The sequence below is a fragment of the Nannobrachium achirus genome (genome assembly GCF_963921795.1).
Source record: "Nannobrachium achirus genome assembly, chromosome: 18".
NCBI lineage: Eukaryota > Metazoa > Chordata > Actinopteri > Myctophiformes > Myctophidae > Nannobrachium > Nannobrachium achirus.
In genome coordinates this window covers 28,347,217-28,370,494 of record NC_137825.1, presented here as the reverse complement: position 1 = coordinate 28,370,494, position 23,278 = coordinate 28,347,217, and the positions used below count along the sequence as shown (strand labels likewise).

Below are 23,278 nucleotides of genomic sequence, written 5' to 3'. Positions count from 1 at the left end.
AACAATGCTAATCTTCACAATAATACATAATCGACAGATGAGCATGTAGTGGATCAGAAACTAAATTATATCTAAATTATAGAATTATGACAATTCTCACACAATGGAGAGATTTGCAGAGCAAAACATAGTCTCGGCCATGCCTTCAAGCAATGGGAAGGGAAAATGGGAAGTTTCTCATTTCTCATTTGTTGATTTTTATCTAATTTTATCATCATTTATCATCATTATATCATTATGGGTCGACCGGATGCTGCGTTCATTATTCTTTTTTGTAAAATGTTACCCCACCCAAGAATTTTGGAAGGCAATCACAGCCATAATCATAATCATAGGAATGGAATATGAATTATCACTTGACTCCAGAGATAATGCGTACAGATGTGAGTGAATTTCGGACAAAATATGTAGGAGAAGTAACAAAAAGGGAGCAGTAACAAAAAACTGTGTTTTGAAGAAAATGCTAAATGGGGGAAATGTGTCCGGAAATGTGCATGGCATAGGGAGTCTCAAAAACATTTGTATTAGGCCTAAATTCTTCCTCAATGACCTACCATCCAAGACTTAAAGAGAGATTAGCGGCATACAGAAAAACAGACGGACGGACGGACACAAACACAGTCACACACACACACACACACACACACACACACACACACACACACACACACACACACACACACACACACACACACACACACACACACACACACACACACACAGAATCTTGTCAGTTAAAGGCTTGCAGTGAGGAGTCACGATGCCCTTGAAAAATCTATTTCATTTCAACTCCAAATAATAGACTGTGAAGTCTATTGACATTTGCAATCATGCCTACATAATGTACTACATACTGGCACACGCACGCACGCACGCACGCACGCACACACGCACACACGCGCACACACACACACACACACACACACGCATTATGTATAGCTAAACGGCAGTTGTTAGAGAGGTTCTGAGTGGCGATGTCCTTGTTGCTATGGCATCCAAATGCAGTGGTGTTGGCCTCTGTAATAGAACGGCTCTGTCTAATTAGCAAGAGAACCTCTTACTGCAAGTTCTGTAGGTATTAGTTTTAGCAGGAAATATGGACACTTTTTGCTGTAACACGTTACTTAGTAATATATCACTGTAATATTACTAGTAAGACGCCTCAGGGCGACATACGACATCGCCCTAAAGGGCGAGGTCGCTCCAATTCTTGGCCATATGGCCAGTGATGCATATCGGACCAGTTGACCCATATATGGAGATCCATGTACTGTATAGTACATTCCTTTTATGCCCATACATGGAGATCTCTGTCTGAACCAGCCACACTGTCTGTCTTCCTTCATATATGGGCATTCCCTTATGAAGTCCTGTTAGATATGGGCTTAATATTGATGACATCAGGGATCTCCATATATGGGCATAAAAGGGATCCTGTTAGAGTGGTTCCCATGACATCACAATATACAATATATATTATGCCCATACATGGAGATCCCTATCTGAACCAGCCACACAGATATGGGCCATGCCTTGGCCATCTGGCCAGTGATATATATATATATATATATATATATATATATATATATATATATATATATATATATATATATATATATATATATATATATATATATATTCATATATGGGCATAAAAGGGATTCTGGGGAATACCCATATATGGACTTTTACATAGGTGATGTCAACTGTGATATCACCCATGATGTCACAGTGATGTGTCAAGGGAACCACAGTGTCAGGCGTGACCTTCAGAGATACACAGATACGTGGACAACGATGTGCTGGACATCACAGTGACATCAGAGCATGATGTTAGAGCGACAAACCCATAGGCCATAAAAATGTGTACACACACAGAGACAAGCTGTGACATTTCTCATGGTAAACTAACTAATGGTAAAGTAATTGCCTTGGGTCGCAATTACTTACCCAGTAACGAGTAGTGTAACTTATTACAGCTGCCAAAACAGTAATATTATAACATATTACTGATCCAAGTGATGCTGCATTACTAATTAAAATAATGTGATTTGTTTTTGTTTCTGACCCAGATAAAAGCGGTCTACAGGGGTGAGATGCCATGGGCTTGCGTGGGCTCGGCGAGCCCACTTATTTTGCTGCACGGCATGCGCGCCTCATTTGCACACACTAATTAACAATAAAAACAGCATGCGCGCATGACGTCATGAATTTAGAGGACCCACACTTCTACAATCAATATCACACCACTGGCGGTCTATGAGCCGCCCCCCCTGGCCCTCATGTTGGGCATGCCATTATTGGCAAATACACATTCATTCAAATACTTTGTCTAATTTGTACAACAAAGCATATAGGTCTTAAAGGGATATTCCACTTTCAACAGGGAGCAGTGGTGGGGCTTCTCTCCACATACAAACCCATTGTAACTTCAAACTCCATTTTAACCATGATAGATTCATTAAAAACACTGGTAACGCTTTACTTTACAGTACGGTAATTACCAGTTAATTACTAGGTATTTTACCTAGTAATTACCTGGTAAACACCTGCTATGTTCCTGAAAACTACCAGGTAATTACCAGGTAATTATGAGTATGTAACTACCCAGTAGTTACAGTTGAACTGTACTGTAAAGTAAAGCGTGGGTCAATTGGATGACCTGGATGATTCTAGTTTACCCAGTAACTAGAATATGTACCTTGCATTTACCCAGTTAAGTGGAACTACGGTAAAAATAAGTTTTTGTTGGGACCAAATGGCATCATGGCCATGGGTGGATAAAATAACCAGGGAGTGGTGAATACTCAAAACACTCAGATTTTGAATGCCCCAAAAATTACCAGTGTTCATTTGCGTTCAGTGCATGCCAAGTCCTGGCTCTCCTCTCTGGTATCCGAGAGTCTGCTTCTCCGCTGGACAGCACACTGCATCTGAAATCCACAGAGTTCCCACCCAAAACACCAGCATCCCCAGTTCCCCACCATTACCAAGCCATGATCAAACACAAATATAAATTAATTATATTAACACCTCCTCACACAACACGCAGTGTGCTGTCTAGAGGAGAAGCTGACTCGCATGCACTGGCCGCAAAAAAGAGTGTTTTGAGTATTCACCACTCCCTGGTTATTTTATCCACCCATGGCCATGATGCCATTTTACCGTAGTTCCACTTAACTGGGTAAATGCAAGGTACATATTCTAGTTACTGGGTAAACACTTAGTAATTACTAGGTAATGTCATGGAATTGACCCATGCTTTCTTTTACAGTACAGTTCAACTGTAACTACTGGGTAATTACCTGGGAAAAACTTTTCTAGTTACTGGGTTAATACTGGGTAATTACCAGGTAAGGTCATCCAATTGACCCACGTGACGCTTTACTTTACAGTACAGTTCAACTGTAACTACTGGGTAGTTACATACTTATAATTACCTGGTAATTACCTTGTAGTATCCAGGAAAATACCTGGTAACTACCAGGTAATAAACCTAGTAATTAATAAGTGTATTACCATGTACTTAACATGTAATTACCAGGCAAATACTTAATATTACCTGGTAATTATCTGGTAGTTTTCAGGAACATAGCTGGTAATTACCAGGTCATTACTAGGTAAAATACCTAGTAGTTACCCGGTAATTACTGTACTGTAAAGTAAAGCGTTACCAAAACGCCCATTATTTTTTCTGGAGACTCATTTTACCTTCCTAATACGTGAGCAGGCCGTGTTTTTTCTATAACTTTTTTCATTTATTTTTAATAATTATTTGGAAAAATGAAAAAAATGAAATACAAAGAGATAATTATTAAAAATAAATGAAAAATGTTATCGGAAAAACACGGCCTGCTCACATATTAGGAGCGTAGTATGAGTCACCAGAAAAAATAATGGGTGTTTTTAATGAATCTATCATGGTTAAAATGAAGTTTGAAGTTACAATGGGTGTGTGTGGGGAGAGGCCCTGGGCCTGGAGGGCCTGGTAACATTTACAAATCAAATATCTAAATATTCAATTAAGCTAATTAAAAACTGTTCAGGGTGTTCATAAAAGCCTGATTAGATGATAAAATTACCAAAGGTTTTTTTTGTGAAATACCCCTTTAAGTGGCTTAAATCAATATACTAATAATGAATAGTGCTAGAACATTGCTTGTAGAGCTAACATTTTCACTATTTATTTATTTTTAAATTCTTAATTTTTTTTATTTATTTAGCAATTTCATATTAAAAAATATATATATATATATATATTTCGTTTTGACTTCATGTTTGCCAATTTCAGTTCGTTTTAATTCGTTTTCAAGTGGGTTGTTAATTTATTTTAGTTTTATTTTGTAAAAATATGGGGTATTTGTCAGTGGCGACATTAAAAAAAAGTTATTGTGTAACAAAAAACATACATTTAAAACAAATGGAAGATATACAAGGAAAATATTAAACTTATGTACGGAATACAATGACAGTTTTAGAAAGTTTGGTAAGCACACTATAATTATTATTAAAAAATTAGCAATAAAACAAATACATTGTGATCTTGTAAATAATCTATTTTCGTCAAAGAGATTTGTTGTAGAGGTCAAAAAGTCCTACATCTCATTAGTCCTACTTTGGTTAGTGTTAGGTTTTAGGGTTAGGTTTAGGCATAGTTTTACTGGGGTTAGGGTTTGGGTTAGGTTTAGGCATAGTTTTACTGAGGTTTGGGTTAGGTTTAGGCATATAGTTTTACTGAGGTTAGGGTTAGGTTTAGGTTTAGGCATAGTATTTTTACCAGGTTAACATTCACCAGATTCGGACTAATGGGATGTAGGAACAATTAGATGTCTGACCAATGCCATGGCACCGGTCAAAAGAAAGAAGTGCAGAGCCAGCTCAGCCAACCCAGCCAAAGGTCTGTTTTACTACAGTACGTACTGTATGTAGAGGGTTTAAGTGGTTAACCAAATAGGCCAGCATGTGACGTGAAAGGTGTGCTTTACTGCCATTAGTGAAACCACAGTGAAGCGGACGAATCACTGTCGTACCAATGATGGTAAGGCGTGTAATATTGCTTAATGCAATAAAAGGGTCAATAAGGTACAGAGGATGCAGAAGAGATGGAGAGGATGTTTGTGTGTGTGTGTGTGTGTGTGTGTGTGTGTGTGTGTGTGTGTGTGTGTGTGTGTGTGTGTGTGTGTGTGTGTGTGTGTGTGTGCACGCGCGCGCATGTTGTGTGTAATCTACGTTGGACATTTCTCGTAATTGTTTCTCGTTTCCAGGAACACAAAAGGACTATCTGCACATTCTACAGTGTAACTGCTATTTACACACACACACACGCACGCACGTACGCACGCACGCACGCGACACACACACACACACACACACACACACACACACACACACACACACACACACACACACACACACACACACACACACACACACACACACACACACTAACACACACACACACACACACACGTGCCCAGTCACCTTGCACAACCACCCCTCAATTACCAATGTTTCATGAGGGAGGGGCCGTCACATGATGGCACACATAAAAAGGGTGATACAACAATCAGAGTCGAAACTATTGCATTTCTAGTCCATAAATACGAACATTATGTTTTCATATTTTCATGTATGTGTACAATGTACTGTAATGGAAAATGACCACACAAAAAAACATGACTAGAAATATATTCTTAAATACTGTATATCAAATATCAAAACTGGCAAAGACTTGCAACTTTCAAACTATAGCATGGGAATATTGTTACAGGTGAAAATGTTCACAAACTTAAAAAATATTTCTAAAATGTCAAAAGACTTCAAAAGAAGAGCTTGTAGACCAGCTACTTTTTATATTTGTCATACAATGAAGTACAGTGTATATATACATTACATATATGGTTGGCTGGTTGGTTACAGTGTGTACGTTTGAGCAGAGTGAGTGGCTAATGTGTGTCATCTGATGTGGGTCATCAGCAGGACACTGGGCTAATGACTGACCACAACCTACTCACAGTAATACACTGCAAGGTGTTAGGAGGCAGTCTGCACTTAAGCACGGGTGTGTGCACTAACGTAACCCTAAAGCTGGCCTTACACTCGCAGATAATCGGGCGCGATGAAATCGGGTAGCATTAAACACAACAGGATTATTGTTTAAGATTCTCTTACCAGATAATCTAAACACGCTCACACTAGCCGATTTAAAACTTCGGGGGCTCCGCACACTACATATTCAGGGAAAGTTAGCAGAATATCTGTCAAATGTGGGAATAAATTCCTTACCAAACAATTTCTTCACCAATGTGTTCGTAAAGGTGTCTAGTAACATATCTAACAAAGATTGAAATTCAACATCCCTAGCAAAATGTTTGACAGCTAGGGTAATTCTGGGTCTCATTCACTTACTATACACTATACTGTAAGGGAAAAAAATCACTCCCAGAAATATGCTTTAAGTGGGATGTGAGGGGTCTAACTAGGTGTTTTTAATTATTCTGAATCCATTGCAAGCATTTGTTTTGCACGAAAAACATCCCTTGGGCCAAAAATGGACACCATACACCTTGTGAAAAGTGATGACTCATCACTAAACCATATTTATTTTGTCTGTTTTTGGCCCAATGAATGTTTTTCGTGCAAAACAAATGCTTGCAATGGATTCAGAATAATTAAAAACACCCAGTTAGACCCCTAACATGCTACTTAAAGCATATTTTTGGGAGTGATTTTTTCCCTTATAGTGCAGTGTATAGTAAGTGAATGAGACCCAGAATTACCCTAGCTGTCAAACATTTTGCTAGGGATGTTGAATTTCAATCTTTGTTAGATATCTTACTAGACACCTTTACGAACACATTGGTCAAGAAATTGTTTGGTAAGGAATTTATTCCCAGGGTTTTATTAAAATTCCCTGACTATACAGTATTCTATCCAGATTGAGTTTAATGATATGCACTCAACACCATCACACAACGGGGGGAAAACACTCCAATATGTGTGTCCCATTTTGATGATAATATGAGCTCACTTTGACACGTTTCATGTCCATCCATGGATTTGTTAAACTCTCTGACTTTTCCCCTCTCAAGTCTCTCCACTGCTAAAATAGTCAACTCTAGCCAACTCTGCTGCTGCGTCTTGCCCCTTATGATGCCTGATTTATTCATGATTAGTCGTATGACTGTAGCACCCAGAAAATATAGATCTCCAAGATCCCGCCGCGCCACGTTGTAGTAGGGCTTGTAGATCAGGGTTCTGTAGGAACTGGGCGTGTTGGCTACTTTGACTTGCAAGCGCAAAGCGGGACCTGTGCTGTTCCCAGTATGTGACTGGTAGCATTTCTGCTGTTTCAGTTTGACTTTATACAACCTGATGGACGAACGGATGGTATGAAAAGTGTGCGTGTGTGTGTATGTGTGTGTGTGTGTGTGTGTGTGTGTGTGTGTGTGTGTGTGTGTGTGTGTGTGTGTGTGTGTGTGTGTGTGAGAGAGAGAGAGAGATAGAGGGGGGAGATGGAGAGAATCAAGATCCGTCGCTCAGATACTATGGTCAGACTCAGATCAGCGGCTGTCGCCACCAACAGTCCCCATTTCTTGCGTCCGAACAACGACTGTCATTCTCTCAGTCTCCCGCTGCTGTTCCATATACCAATAGCGATCTAGAAAAATATCAAACATTTTTGAAAAGAGTCGGGCTGGCCCCGATCGTCCTGCGAGCCACTCGGCTGGGTTTGGATTGGATCTGTGAACCCTCCCTCACACTAAACAACATTTATGCCTGACAATCGGCCCCATTTCAGACACAGTCCCTCGATACTCGGGGGACTGCATTAAATGCCCCGATTATCTGCTGGTGTGCGGCCAGCTTTAGTGAGTGAGTGACTTTGTACACTCAAGTGAGCCTGAGTGAGTGAGTGAGTGAGTGAGGTGGCACTATAGCAGGTCGATGTTAATAGACAGACAAGCGGACACAGACGGACACGAACCCAATGGTAGTAACAACTGGCGACGCCCCCTTTTTGCTTCTCACATGAGCGGACCGCTTTAAATAACTCCCCAAAATCCCTGCAATGCCAGATGGTACTACCGTGGCGTCAACGTTAAGCTTTAGCTTGCTCCTCGGGATCGCACATTTATCATCAAAAATGTGAAGAGAGAGACAGGCAGAGAGAGCAATTAGAGTGGCTGCGTGAAAGAGAAGGAAAACAGAAAAATAAGAGTTTAGCGTCCGTCCCGCTGTGCCGGGTCCTAGCAACTGCAGCTATGGCAGTCAGACTCCTGGCAGGTTACATGGTTGCCATGGAGATGTCTCTGGTAGACCACATTTGAAGAGCAGAGGTAGTGGGAAGTGATTTGCCACTGAAAGGTAACAACATTTGTCCGTTCCTCGCTTATTACATGCATTCGTTACATGCATGCATCTGGCTTGGGGCGAAGCATATTAAGAGATACCATTTGATGCAATTAAAGCAAGGAAGTGAGCAACTTTTGTGCCTTAGCCACACCATCTAGTGCAGTGTGAGTCTTTGAATCTAGATCAATCACAGCAAAAGTAGACCAATCATGCTGCTTCATGCAAGACTTCACAAAACAGACAAATATCTGGCCATGAAAGTCTGATGAAGTAAAAGTAAAAGTGAAACTCATGAAGAGCGTGACATTTGGGTCGTAGCTGAACATCTTGCAATCTCTAAAATAATCTCTAAAATATATACAATCAAAGTGTCCTTGAGCAAGACACTGAGGGCTGTATTTTGATTGTCTTAAGTACTAGCTCATATGCCTTAACTTAAAGGCCTGTCCATACTGTCTCCAGCCACTTAACCTTTCGTCAGAGATTTTCGACTTTCCCACTTTTCTGAACTCAAATTCGGGGTAAGGCTTTTCAGAAGATATGAGTGACGTTTTGTAGTTGAACCGGAACTTTCTGACGAAAAGTTCAGTGGTCGGAGACAGTATATGGACAGGCCTTTAAGTTAAGGCATAGGAGCGGGTACTTAAGACAATCAAAATAGAGCCCTCAACCTCTAAAGTTTGTGCCTTGCATGGTTGGGGTGTATCTGTTCAGATATGTTAATGTTATTTAGATTTTTTTTTTTGCTTGACCACAACTACTAAGAATGTGATTAAGGGAACATGTCTTCTTTTTAGACAGATGCTAGATTTGATGTTCATCCTAGTTTCTTTGAAGCATAAATACAGTATTTTCTGGACTATAAGGCGCACCTGACTATAAGGCGCACTGTCAATGAATGGTCTATTTTCAAACTGTTTTCATATATAAGGCGCACCTGACTATAAGGCGCACATAATAGACGCTACCGTTGCGTTATGCATCCAACAGATGGAGCTGTGCTAAAGGGAATGTCAATGTCAATGAATGATCCATATATAAGGCGCACTGGACTTTAAGGCGCACTGTAGTTTTTTGAGAAAATTAAAGGCTTTTAAGTGCGCCTTATAGTCCGGAAAATACGGTAGCTGTCTTTGCACTCTAGTTATGTGACCATTTACCCTGCCATTCGTTGACTAGGGTACTTCTTTACTCTGATCCTGCACTTGGAAAATGATCTGGATAAGAGCTGCTAAATAGCTTTTTACATCCTCTCTGTGGTATCAAAATAAATGGAGTATTTTACTGTGTGTATTATTAGAAGTAACATCACCTGCAGACATGTGTGTGAGATTCTTACGTATGCGTCCAAAATGAATGCTCCACACACGTATTCGTGCCTCTCTGTGTGCATCATGTGTCTACGCACTCGTGTTTGCACACGTGTCTGTGTCATACACATGTTGTACTGTAGGTGCCTAACTTTGATCAGAGGTGGGGGAGCAAACTTTTAGTTTGGGGGTTTGGAGGGTGATTGCAGAACGCCGCTCATGTGGTCCAGGGACGTACTGATTATGTACTGTTGCTTTGATTGATGTTTGCAACGCTTTGTAAGATTGCAGACCGGCTTTTTTTGGTGGCCGACACCATCTTAAAACGAAGTAAAAGTCAGGCTTTATAAAACTCAGGAATAGCCTACAGCTAACAAGGAGCGGCACTTTTACAACAAAGGCATATACCTGTAGACATCTTACACTAGTAGTCCAGAGGGAAATGGACTTCATCTACAAAATGTACAAATAAAGCAAGTGCCACCTTTATATTTATGATATTTTATCTAGTGCGTTGATGCCCTCTGTTTTCCCCAATCATACTCAACACTCACGTTTGTGCAGGTATCCTACATGTACATCCTACATCCAACTTCAAACGCAAATCCCTCACTTGGATGTCTTGGAATAATGAAGTCAATCCAAACGAGATCCTCATGAAAAAGGGTAGGCTACTAAAAATCATCAACCAATATGCCCATATGGGCATGCCTATGTATGGCCATACTGTATATTGATGACATCAGGGATCTCTGTATATGGGCTTAAAAGGGACACAGACAGACATACAGGCAGGTGACAGGCATTTGAGATATTATTATGTGTTATTGTATCACATTTTATTTGATGTATTCGACATTTAATGGAAACAGAGTTAATGTTCAGGACTCACAGGAGAGATGGTGAAAGTGGCTTTGCCGGTACTGTAATGTAATGTGATTGTGGTCGCTAGGCCAGTCAGCCATGTATTTTTAGATGCATGCCAACTTACATGAGCGCCAGGCCAAGGTAGTTTGCAGTGCTGCCCCAGTACATTGGATTCTCAGTGAGGTTGAACGGGAAGCTGGTTACTTTCTCCTCCATCAAGATCCCGAAGTAATCACCTGAAAGAGCACACACACACACACACACACACACACACACACACACACACACACACACACACACACACACACACACACACACACACACACACACACACACACACAGGCCATTGTACAATTAGCATCTCCACACTGACCTACATCTACCAGTCTTCTAACACGAACAAGGGACAAGCCAGCAAATAAGAGATGAGTGTGTTTATAACGTTTCCGTTAGCCGTAAAATACCGGCCATTGCTAAAAATGCAATTGTAGTATTATTAGTCAATGGTTATTAACTCATTGACTGCCAAGGCCCGAGTTTCCCGAGTTATTACAGTAGTCCCAGGCTGCCACAGCCCGAGTTTCCCGAGTTGGAAGCCATTTTGAAAAAAAAAAAAAAAACTTTTTTTTTTTTTTTTTTCAATTTTTTTTTTATAAAAACATTTCTAAAAATGCCTCAAATGTATTAGGCATGATCGCAATTGCGAAATTGCATGTTTAGCCCCATAACAAACACATCTTTCAAAATGTCAAAAATGGCTGGCTTGTATCTGGCTTGTATCTCATGAATGCCTGAACGGATTTCCAAGCGGATTTTTTTGTTTGAAAGCTGTTAAAAAGTACTACACATATGGTGCATGATCTAGGCTAAAAATTGATCCGTACACTAGAAATTTAGGAAGGTGGCAGTGTTTGTTTTGTCTGACTTTGAAGGCTTCTATCTCATGAATGCCTGAACGGATTTCCAAGCGGATCTTTTTGTTTGAAAGCTGTTAAAAAGTACTACACATGGGCATGCACGATCCGTGCACTAAGAATTGATCTGTGCACTAGAAATTTAGGAACGTGGCATCCTGGTACTTGGCGGCCATCTTGAAAAGGGCATTCAATGAGTTAAACAAAGTAACACAACATTACAATATCTAAATTTCAACAATCAAAATCATATTCAAAGTTTTTAAAGAGTAAACATTGACTGTTTTTTCTTCCGACAGCCAGCAGCCTTCCCGCACATTTCCTCGTAGTATACAGAACATACAGAGACTCACACAGGGCCTGTTACCAGCTATATATCATTGTTGTCGGGTGGAAAACTTGTATCTCCAAGTTTCAAATGTGTACGTTCTTTCGCAAAGTAAAGCCCTGTTTCATCGTACAAGGCCGTCGCACTAAAGTAATGAAAACAGCAGATCTACAAGCACACGACGCCTCGCGGTGCGAGGCGTTGTGTGCTTGTAGATCGGCTGTTTTCACTAGTTTAAATCATTTAAAAATGATAAATGCAAAACGAACGGTTTTGGACATACAAGGTTTTCACCCGACAACGACGATATGCTTCGTCGTACCACGCTGTTTTGCGGCTAACAGAGCCCATCTGCAAGCTCACAATACGTCACATCCGCGCGGCTTGGGGTCTTCTTGTACATCGCCTATGCTTACCGCGCGACACCATAGTGCAAAAAAGAATAAACCACTCGTCAGCACGAACTATGAATGATGCATGTCGTGAGACCAACATAAAGGTGGAGCATTGATCATAAAATCGTAATATCGTAGTGCTACAATGAAGGGCACAGCGAACAAAGCCATCATCTCTTACTTTTGCTTCAACACTCTTGTATAATGAAGTGGGTCATTCATTTACGAAAAAAATGAAGTTCAAATATGGAGGTTTCTGCCTGACAGCAACGATATATACAGTGTGTGTCATGATCTGGTGTGGCGGTGGTAAGGACCCAAATGCAGAACTCAAAGTAAAGGCAGGAAACAACGGAGGACAGGTTAACAAAGACTTTACTTAACTAAAAACCAAAAATACAAGCATACACAGGAAACAACACACACAACTGAGGAACAGACAGTACAACAATGATCCAGCACAGAGAGCAGGTACAAGGAGGATTAAATAGTCTCTGAATCAGAACATCAACAGCTCACAGCTGTGAAGCAGGGAGGAGTTCAGATTGTCAATCGGGTACTCACAGGAGGGGAGGGGGCGAGCAAAGTGTGGTAGAAACATGGGACGGGCAAGGGCCAGGCCCAGACTGTGACAGTACCTCCCCTCCAAGGGACGGCTTCCAGACGTCCCAGGACAGGGACAGGGGGTACAGAACTGGGCCACAGGCCCCAGGGGCGGAGATCCTCACAGGGGGGAGAGAGGGGTAGCTGCCAGGGCTCTGGCACTGAGTGGAGAAGAGGGCACAAGCAGCAGCGGGCGCTCGGTGTCACTGGACTGTGGGGCACTGCGTCACTGGCCCGGGCGGACCACCACCGAGCGAGCGACGGCCCAACGGCTGGGGTCCCTGGCGAAGACGTCGACGAGGGGCACCCCAGCGAGACGTCGCATCCTGGGATCAGGATGGCGCTGGGCAGGAGAACCTCAGGAAACAGGGGCCGCAGAGGGAAACCACTTGACAGTCAGATGACAGCAGCCCAGAAGGAGAGGAACGAGGACCTCCAGGAAGGAAAGTTCACAAGGTGGGGAAACGGACTCTCTGGCTGAGAGTTCCGCTGGGTCCAAATTGGCTGGATCATTCTGTCATGATCTGGTGTGGCGGTGGTAAGGACCCAAATGCAGAACTCAAAGTAAAGGCAGGAAACAACGGAGGACAGGTTAACAAAGACTTTACTTAACTAAAAACCAAAAATACAAGCATACACAGGAAACAACACACACAACTGAGGAACAGACAGTACAACAATGATCCAGCACAGAGAGCAGGTACAAGGAGGATTAAATAGTCTCTGAATCAGAACATCAACAGCTCACAGCTGTGAAGCAGGGAGGAGTTCAGATTGTCAATCGGGTACTCACAGGAGGGGAGGGGGCGAGCAAAGTGTGGTAGAAACATGGGACGGGCAAGGGCCAGGCCCAGACTGTGACAGTGTGTGTGTGTGTGTGTGTGTGTGTGTGTTTTTTTTTTAATCGCGATTAATCGCATGATTTATCTAGTTAATCGTGCGATTAATCATACGTTTTCACATTGTACCTTAGAAGGATATTTCTCAAGTCTTGTTATGTTAGTCTTGCTATGTTAATCTTTTATTGGAAATCAATTAAAAAACCCAAATAAATCATACACACACACACACACACACACACACACACACACACACACACACACACACACACACACACACACACACACACACACACACACACACACACACACACACACACACACTCGCTCTCTCTCTCTCTCAGACACACACACACACATGCATAATGCTGTTTGTGCTTCATAACTTTAACCATCATAATAGCGTGCACTGGGCCCCGACGACGTAACTAATGAGCCTCGCCCTCATGCTGGTTCACACTGTGAACACTGAACCACGGAGGCGTAAAACGTGTGGCTGAGAATGTGTCGCCCATTGATTGCCGGTGAATGAAAGAGGCAGAGGAGAGCAGTAAAGATGAACAAAGAGAAAACTGAATGAAAAATGAAATGGGTCAAAGCATTTTGAACGTGACGCCTGAGAGAAAGGGCTGAATGCAGGTGAGGGAGAAGAGGTTAGCGGGTCAGGGTGAACCAGTAAATAAATGGTCAATGGACAGTTCAATGAGAAGGCGGTTAATTGAAAACTCGTAACACCTCGCAACTGTACATAACATTCTCAGCGATTACTCAGTCAACACATTTTTCACTGAATCATCAAGAAGCATGTTTTTATATTATATGCAATGAATCATACAATGACTAAATCGATTAGTAAGATTAACCACTTGATCTTATATTATACTTTGAGGTATACTAGGTATAGCCTATATGGTTGAGGTACAACCTACGGTCGCAACAACAGTGTTTTTGGAAATCAATTATTTTATTCAAATCAATATTTTTTTATGATCAATTAAAGTTCTATTAACTGTTTCATCGCTAAAACACACATACACACACACTCGCACATGCACACGCGTACACACACACACACACACACACACACACACACACACACACACACACACACACACACACACACACACACACACACACACACACACACACACACACACACACACACCTTTTTCAATCACACAATACAGTATGTATATAGCAAAACCAGACAATCCCATAATCTTACCCAATCTGCAGACGTTGTCTGTTACACAACACCTGTGTCCTGCAGAGAATCAACCTGTTGAATTCCCCATGTTGTGCTGCTGTGCTGGGACTGTTTATTACATGCCTGACTAACACCAGCATGACCCTGTAACATATTTGTCATTATGCTTTCTCCCTTTATAACACGACAGGAAGCCAAGATAAAGACGTTGTAATAAAGAAAAATTTTTACCGACTGACCGTGACATTTTCACCCCAATATCCAATCTCCATTTGGACCCAAAAATGAACTGATATAGCTGGGAGGGAATCCGTCAAAAAACATCAACTTTGGGCACTTGGTGACAAGTTTTTGATTTTTGGTGTGGTGTTAGGTATGGTTATAAGGTTTACAAAAACCATCGCAAACAAGTTGCGCTCGCCCCCTAGTGGTCTGTTTGCGATGAATCAAATATTCGATACATCAGTATATGGTTGAAACCCCAAATAATTGATGAAAGAGATTTTTCAATGGATTTTGTTACTATTGGGTATGATAAACAACATACTAAAAATTCAGGAAAAAATATCTACCGGAAAGGCACCATTTTCAAGATGGCGTCCACGATGGCTGCCGGGAGCTGAAAATGCCTATAAACTGGGTTTTAATGTGTAAAAATTCATAATAAATCTGCACTTGGTGAAGAGTTTTTGATTTTTGGTATGGTGTTAGGTATGGGTATAAGGTTTTCAAAAACCATCGCAAACAAGTTGGTCTCGCCCCCTAGTGGTCTGTTTGCAATGAATACAATAGTAGATCTTTCAGTATATGGTTGAAACCCAAAATAATTGATAAAAGAGATTTGTCAATGGATTACTATTGGGTATGATAAACAACATACTAAAAGTTTAGGAAAAAATTACTACCGGAAAGCCATCATTTTCAAGATGGCGTCCACGAAGGCTGCTGGGAGCTAAAAATGCCTATTTAATGTGTAAAAATTCATATAAAATATGCACTTGGTAACTAGCTTTTACATTTTGACATGGTGTTAGGTATGGGTATAAGGTTTTCAAAAACTATCGCAAACAAGTTGGGCTCGCCCCCTAGTGGTCTACAATATACTGACCTATCTAATAGTTGATCCATTGCAAACAGACCACTAGGGGGCGAGCCCAACTTGTTTGCGATGGTTTTTGAAAACCTTATACCCATACCTAACACCACGCCAAAATTCAAAACCTCTTCACCAAGTGCATATTTTATATGAATTTTTACACATTAAATAGGCATTTTTAGCTCCCGGCAGCTATCGTGGACGCCATCTTGAAAATGATGGCTTTCCGGTAGTAATTTTTTCCTAAACTTTTAGTATGTTGTTTATCATACCCAATAGTAACAGAATCCATTGACAAATCTCTTTTATCAATTATTTTGGGTTTCAACCATATACTGAAAGATCTACTATTGTATTCATTGCAAACAGACCACTAGGGGGCGAGCCCAATTTGTTTGCGATGGTTTTTGAAAACCTTATACCCATACCTAACACCATACCAAAAATCAAAAACTTGTCACCAAGTGCCCAATATTTACGAATTCCCTCCCAGCTAATAAGTAGGTGGTGGTAAAAGGTTACGGTCACTAAGACCTCACAAAACATGATCATTCAACTCTTTCAGGGTTTCATTAACTACATCCACTACTGTATGAGTCTGGGCAAACACGGATGTAAAGGCAACTAGTTGGCAGAGGCATACAATCAGGATGCAGTATTTGTAGTTGGTAATGTTTTTTGTTGTGGGTGTACTTTTCCTCTCTCATTCAGCACACATCTTTCTACTATAATAGACAGGCCAGCTCCTGGTGTTGTTTAAGCATGTCATTGATAGTCTCTCACACCACTGCTTCTACAGATTCCTCCTTTCACACATACATCGCTGCATTTCCCCCCTACATTCCTAGCTGCTTTCCCTGAACGTATTGTACTTGCACGATGTACAATTAAACAAAACAATAATTTAATGCTATGACGCGAATTACATCATAGTACGTCCATTATAAACCTTCCGGCCGAAACACAGACTTACAAATAGTTCCACGCTGCAGTGTACTCACGAGTGTAGTAGGCCTACTGTGTCCCCTGGTGGCAGGAACAGTGTAGTGCAGACATTACGACACACACACACACACACACACACACACACAAAATACATGAAGAAACAGTGCTTTTGGTGGGCAACATGGCTTGGAGCAGTTGTGCGTGGGTGCATGTGAGCACGCGAAGCGTGCGATTTCTAGATATGAGCGGCCGCGATTTTCTAGTTAATATAACTCAAGAGTACAAAATAAATAGAACCATTTGCTTCCAGTTGAGAGTTACACTCTCAAACTTAAATTAACACTCATGACTTTGCAGTGTACGGTAGGTACAGTACTGTAGTAGATGCGACCGCGGTTTTCCCGGTGACCCTGAGCGCAATGTTGGGGGCTGATGGGCAAGGAGGGTCGCGAGCTTATGAGAAACAACTAAAACAAGACCTCAAAGGAGTAGTTCACCCCCAAAATGACTTTTTTTCTATTGATTACTCACCCCATGGAGACTTGAGTTCAATAATATTTTTTAGTTTTTGTCGCATTCTGAATAGGGCTGCACAATTAATCGTTTTTAAACCGAAATCGCGATTTGGAACCACGCAATTAGCAAAATCGCAAAGGTGCAAATAATCGCAAAAGTGATTTCTGTGTGACGGTGACTCCCCTCCTCCGTCCCCTGCACACATGTCAAACGTATGGTGTGTCTTAGGGTGCATGTTTTGCCTTGATGAAAGCAAGGCAGCGACATACGGTACTTTCTTCCTTGACGGAATCAAACCATTTGCATGATTGCCAATTTGCCTAGTTATTAATAATCAGTTTCTTTTCAAAAGTATGTACAATAAATATTCAACAGAAGCTTCGGAAGCTTGACTTAAGATAGTGAAGTGATTTTATTTGGTTAAAATAATGTATTATATCAACCTTTTAACAAAAAAAAAAAAGAAAAAAAAAAGTTTTGTTTTAACAAAAAAAATATATATCAGTAATCCTGCCTTAAAATAAATATATAAATATCGCGAATAAAATCGCAATCGCAATATTAGTCAGAAAAATCTCAATTAGATATTTTCCCAAAATCGTTCAGCCCTAATTCTGAAGCTAATAATTTCAGGAGACTCTTTGTAAGCCCATTGATTCTGGATGGAGACCCGAATGCATTTGGCTCTCCATCCGAAATCAATGGTGTTACATTTATTATAATCAAATTATTGGCTTAGGAATGCGATAAAAACAAACAAATATTATCGAACTCAAGTCTCCATGAGGTGAGTAATTGATAGGAAAAAAGTCATTTTGATTCTGGATGGAGACCCGAATGCATTTGGCTCTCCATCCGAAATCAATGGTGTTACATTTATTATAATCAAATTATTGGCTTAGGAATGCGATAAAAACAAACAAATATTATCGAACTCAAGTCTCCATGAGGTGAGTAATTGATAGGAAAAAAGTCATTTTGGGGGTGAACTACTCCTTTAAATTTAAAACCTGGGAAAAACAGTTGCGTGCATTAGCGCAAGATGACAATAAAGGAAATCATTAAATGGAAAACATTAAATTAACTTCTGAAAAGCCTAATAGGCCTTAAAACCTGGCGAAAACAGTTGCGTGCATTAGCGCAAGATTAGATGAGGATAAAGGAAATCGTTAAATGGGAAACATTAAATTAACTTCTGAAAAGGCTTCTAGCCCACTAGTAAAACTAGTGGAACCGCAATCTTGCCACACGTGAATAATTGTGGTTGTAAACAATAACACAGACAATATAAATCCTTACTAGTCTAGTAGTGGGAAGAAGGGATTATCAGCATGGCCCCAAATAACTTTTAAATATCTTGCAATTGGCGACGAGTCTCTTACGAAATCAGCAAGAGTGCCTCTCAATACATAATGCTAACCTCTCCATCGGCAATAGTCAGTGGTGTGTTACTGTGTTCTAGAATTCCCCACACTCCCGCGCCCCCACCGTTGCGCTCAGGGTCACCGGGAAAACCGCAGTCGCGTAGTAGATACCCTCACAAAAAACTTGCAGTAATCCTGGTCTCTATACTGCCCCCCACCTGGCCAGCTGGGGGAACCTGATGGAGGGGAAAGGAACTGGTTTGAATAAGGTGTTCCTTCCACAAGCTACGTCCTACCGGGGAAACTTCCCCGTTAGATGATAAGAAGCGGCCTGTCACTCCTCATGTATTGAAGGAAGCATGAGCTCAGTTGGGGAGGGGGGCTCTCCCCAAGTTGGCAGAGGGAGAGTAGCACCCATGATTACATTTCAGGCAATTGGCACTGGGTGAAAAATGGGTTGGAATAAAAGGATTTGCAGTGTACTATATACAGTACAGTATACAACTCACTCCCTGATGAAGGTACGGATGTGGCCTTCAATAGAGCATATAGGCATACTGTACACAGTATGTTAAACGGTGATTTATATAGCGCCTTTCTCCAAAGTGCTTTACAATGTACATGGCATTCATCCATTCAAGCATACATTCACAAACTGGAAGTGGAGGAAATCCAGGTGGTTAAACGATGCTCACAAAGTCAATAAACAGATTATAGATGAAAGGAAACCCTTAGGCTTACTCCTGGACAAGCAAGGATAAGGACATATTCTTGCTCTTTTGGAGTTAGCCTAGGCCTAGGGGCTTCCTTTCATCTCAATTTAAACTATCTTAATTTAAAGGAAGGAGTGCCTTCGTCCTTAAGCTATGCCCACAACCAAAGAGCACCTTTCTTTGATTTTGCACGTGTGCATCCTAACAGCGCTTATTGGGCAGCTCTCAGTGACCAATAGTCATTGGTGGAAAAAGTACAAAACATTATTTATTTAATAAAAGTATGTATGTATGAAATGTATAAAAATCCTTTGAAAATAGCAGATTTAGCTCATTGTGAGCTTGTAGAACGGCTATTTTCAAATGGCAAAAATACCCCAAAGTTACTTTACACCACTGCTAATAGTACAAGCCTTCCCCCAGTGGCCAATGTTTATATGTTATTCTGTTATCCTTTACAAAGTGATCAAGTACACAAACAACGGGGAACACACGTGCCGAATTTGAAGCAGGTGGGACAAACGGTTCTCGAGATACGCTGCGCACATACTCACACATACTCACACATACTCACACATACTCACAGAGATTTCTCACATTTATTGTAAGATGAGTGCTTAATGCGACCGTAGGTCGTAGGTTTACTATGAAAACCGGCACACCTTGTCCACGTATCTGTGTATCTCTGAAGGTCACGCCTGACACTGTGGTTCCCCTGACACATCAATGTGACATCACAGGTGACATCACCTATGTAAAAGTCCATATATGGGTATTCCCCAGAATCCCTTTTATGCCCATATATGAAGATCCCTGATGTCATCGATATACATTACTGGCCAGATGGCCAAGACATGGCCCATATCTGTGTGGCTGGTTCAGAAAGGGATCTCCATGTATGAGCATAAAGGGATTGTATGTTGTGATGTCATGGGAACCACTCTAACAGAATCCCTTTTATGCCCATATATGGAGATCCCTGATGTCATCAATATTAAGCCCATATCTAACTAGGACTTCATATGGGAGTGCCCATATATGGAGGAAGACAGCCCATATCGGTGTGGCTGGTTCAGACAGGGATCTCCATGTATGGGCATAAAAGGGATGTACCATATACAGTACATGGATCTCCATATATGGGTACCAGGGGTCTTCATTGGTCCGATATTGGCCATCAGCCGGCCCGACTAATTATCATACATTTTAGGCCTTAACCGGCCCGAAAACGACAGGTCGGGTCGGGTAGTGTCGGGTTTGTGAAGAATTTAAAGTAATAAAATAATAAAAAATATACGTTTTTTTTTTCATTGAGCCTGAAGCCCAACCCGGCCCGACTAACTAGCACACATTTTAGGCCCTACCCCGCCCGAAAACGTGGGGTCGGGTTGGGTAGTCGGGTTCGGGCAGAATCTGAGAACTCTAGTGTGCGTGCACACATGTGTGTGTTATGGAAGTGGGGTGGGTATGTATGTATGTATGTATGAATGTATGAACAGTATGTATGCATTATTGTACTGTATGTATGGTTTAGGTATGTCTGTCTGTCTGTCTTTATGAATACGACATAAACAGCTGCAACATATTTGCAACTAATTACACTCTTCTAAGGCTAGGGCTCCACCAAAATGAGCGTGTCGTGTCGGCGTCGGACGGCGTCAAAAAATGAACCGGGCGAATTTGAGTGTCTGATGCTGACGTTGACGTCGGCAGTGGAGCACCATTCATTAATTAAAATGGGAGCGTTCCCAGCGTTGACGTTAACGTGACGCTCGACGCGCCCGGTGGAGCCGGGGGGTTACAAGACAGAGGGAAAGAGACGGCATCAACCTGCCTGATCTTTAGCAGTAATTGTAACACCTGGGTGTTTTTGGTTTTAACTACCCAAAATCCAAATCTGATCTGCTCAGATAGAGATTTAAAGTTTTCTCTCAGGCACCAGTGTCAATTTCAGATGACTTCAAACTTGGCTTTTCCTTGCCACTACTCTGGAGTGAGGTGCCAAACAAAGAGTGCGTCCACATCTCAATCAGCGAGCTTGCCTCTAATTATGAGGAAAAGAGCGAGGCTCTGGCATTGTGTTACTTGGAAGGGTGGGCGGTGTAGATGAATCATACACGCTGGACCCACCCTCCCCTCAGGCAGACTAAGAAGGACAAGCTGCTGAAGCCAGTTTGTTCACAGCTAGATGGTTCTGCAGATTTTGTACTATCCAACACTGTACCTGTATCACCCTTTAGCAGAACTATGTGAAGGAGAAAACAGGTCCTTGGAATGGTGTCCTGCTCTTCGTTGTGAATCCCCACACATTGTGTACAAGGCATGCAATTGATACATTTAGAACTTCCTCTGGTGTTTCCTGAATCTGAATCACCTCATTTAGCCAAATGATGAGCAGACTGTTAAAAAGATAGAAAGATGTAGGGATGTTGGCTAATGTAGTGAAATGGAATAGCACAGAACACCAGGCTCTATACTTGGCCCCCTCCTTTTTCCTGTCCACACCAAATATCTTCACCGAAAATAGACAATCTACTAGCTCACCACAACGCATTTGCAATGCACTGGGCGGCTTATATGGCGAGTTTAGGAATCCAGGCATTTATCATCCTTACTTCAAAAACAAGCAAAAGATTGTTCAATAAACATATTTTTTCTTTTCTTTTGAATGTTTTGACTAAAGTACTTTATCTGAAGTTGGGCACGAAAGTTGGGGATGCAAATTTACAAGATGTAATTGGGAAAAACTGTGTGTGTGTGTGTGTGTGTGTGTGTGTGTGTGTGTGTGTGTGTGTGTGTGTGTGTGTGTGTGTGTGTGTGTGTTGTGGGGACACATTTTAGTGTCCCACAAGGTGTTTAGGGGTTAGGTTAAGGGTTAGGGTTAGGGTTAAAATGAATGGAATGTCCCCACAAATATAGTAGACTATGTGTAATGTCCCCACAAAGTAGTAATTGCAAACCTGTGTGTGTGTGTGTGTGTGTGTGTGTGTGTGTGTGTGTGTGTGTGTGTGTGTGTGTGTGTGTGTGTGTGTGTGTGTGTGTGTGTGTGTGTGTGTGTGTGTGTTTTCTGTGTGTGTGCATGCAAGCCATGCATGTGTGTGTACGTATGTGTGTGTACTGTGTACATGTGTGTGGGAGATAGACACCCACCTAGGAAGGTGCCTGTGAATCCCAGAGCCAGAAAGCTGCAGACCACAAGCAGAGTGCCAAGCACCAGCAGAGCCCCCCCAAAGTAGAAGACATCATCTCTGGCCATCAGCTCCCACCTTGGCTGGGCCTTCATCACCACAGTCATACTGTAGAGGAACATGGGCAAACATACAGGAGATATTTACAATATATCCTTTAACTACATGAACCCCAGTGTCCCTATAATTAGCCAACAATAATGAACATTTTGCCCGTGTAGGGCTATGAAGCTCTACACAGACGAAACATTTTTCCAACATTGTAAACATTCCCCTTTTCTGCACTTGATTGTTTTTGGGTCCAGCACCGTGTTTAAAGAACTGTGAAGATGTGCATATACCTTTCTTCATCTACCAAAGGTGACATCTTTACACTCCCTTTCGGACCGCCCTTTCAAATGACCGCCCTTTCAATGCTCGTATTCTGTGATTTGGTTTTTCAGTTTAACCACATGAACTCTATTTTTGGGCATGTCATAAATGAAAATTTGGCCAAAATAGTTGAACATGGTTTGCAAATAAAGGCAACCTTAAGACAAACAAATTTAACTACGATAAATAGAATATCCCTCAAATATAACTTTCCAGGTGTTTGATGGTACAACTGCATAAGTGTGATTCCCCTAACCCAGTTTGAT

At 41.4% G+C, this 23,278-nt stretch overlaps 1 protein-coding gene across 1 annotated transcript in view; it reads right to left on the bottom strand.

Annotated features, from left to right (window-relative positions):
- pemt (phosphatidylethanolamine N-methyltransferase) overlaps window positions 1-23,278 on the bottom strand; it is a 98,505-nt gene that overhangs the window by 24,063 nt on the left and 51,164 nt on the right. Inside the window, exons 4-5 of the mRNA XM_080748031.1 lie at window positions 22,603-22,748; window positions 10,657-10,768 (exon numbers count right to left, since the gene is read on the bottom strand). Coding sequence (XP_080604157.1) covers window positions 10,657-10,768; window positions 22,603-22,748 — 258 coding nt within the window. The remainder of the gene's footprint in view (window positions 1-10,656; window positions 10,769-22,602; window positions 22,749-23,278) is intronic.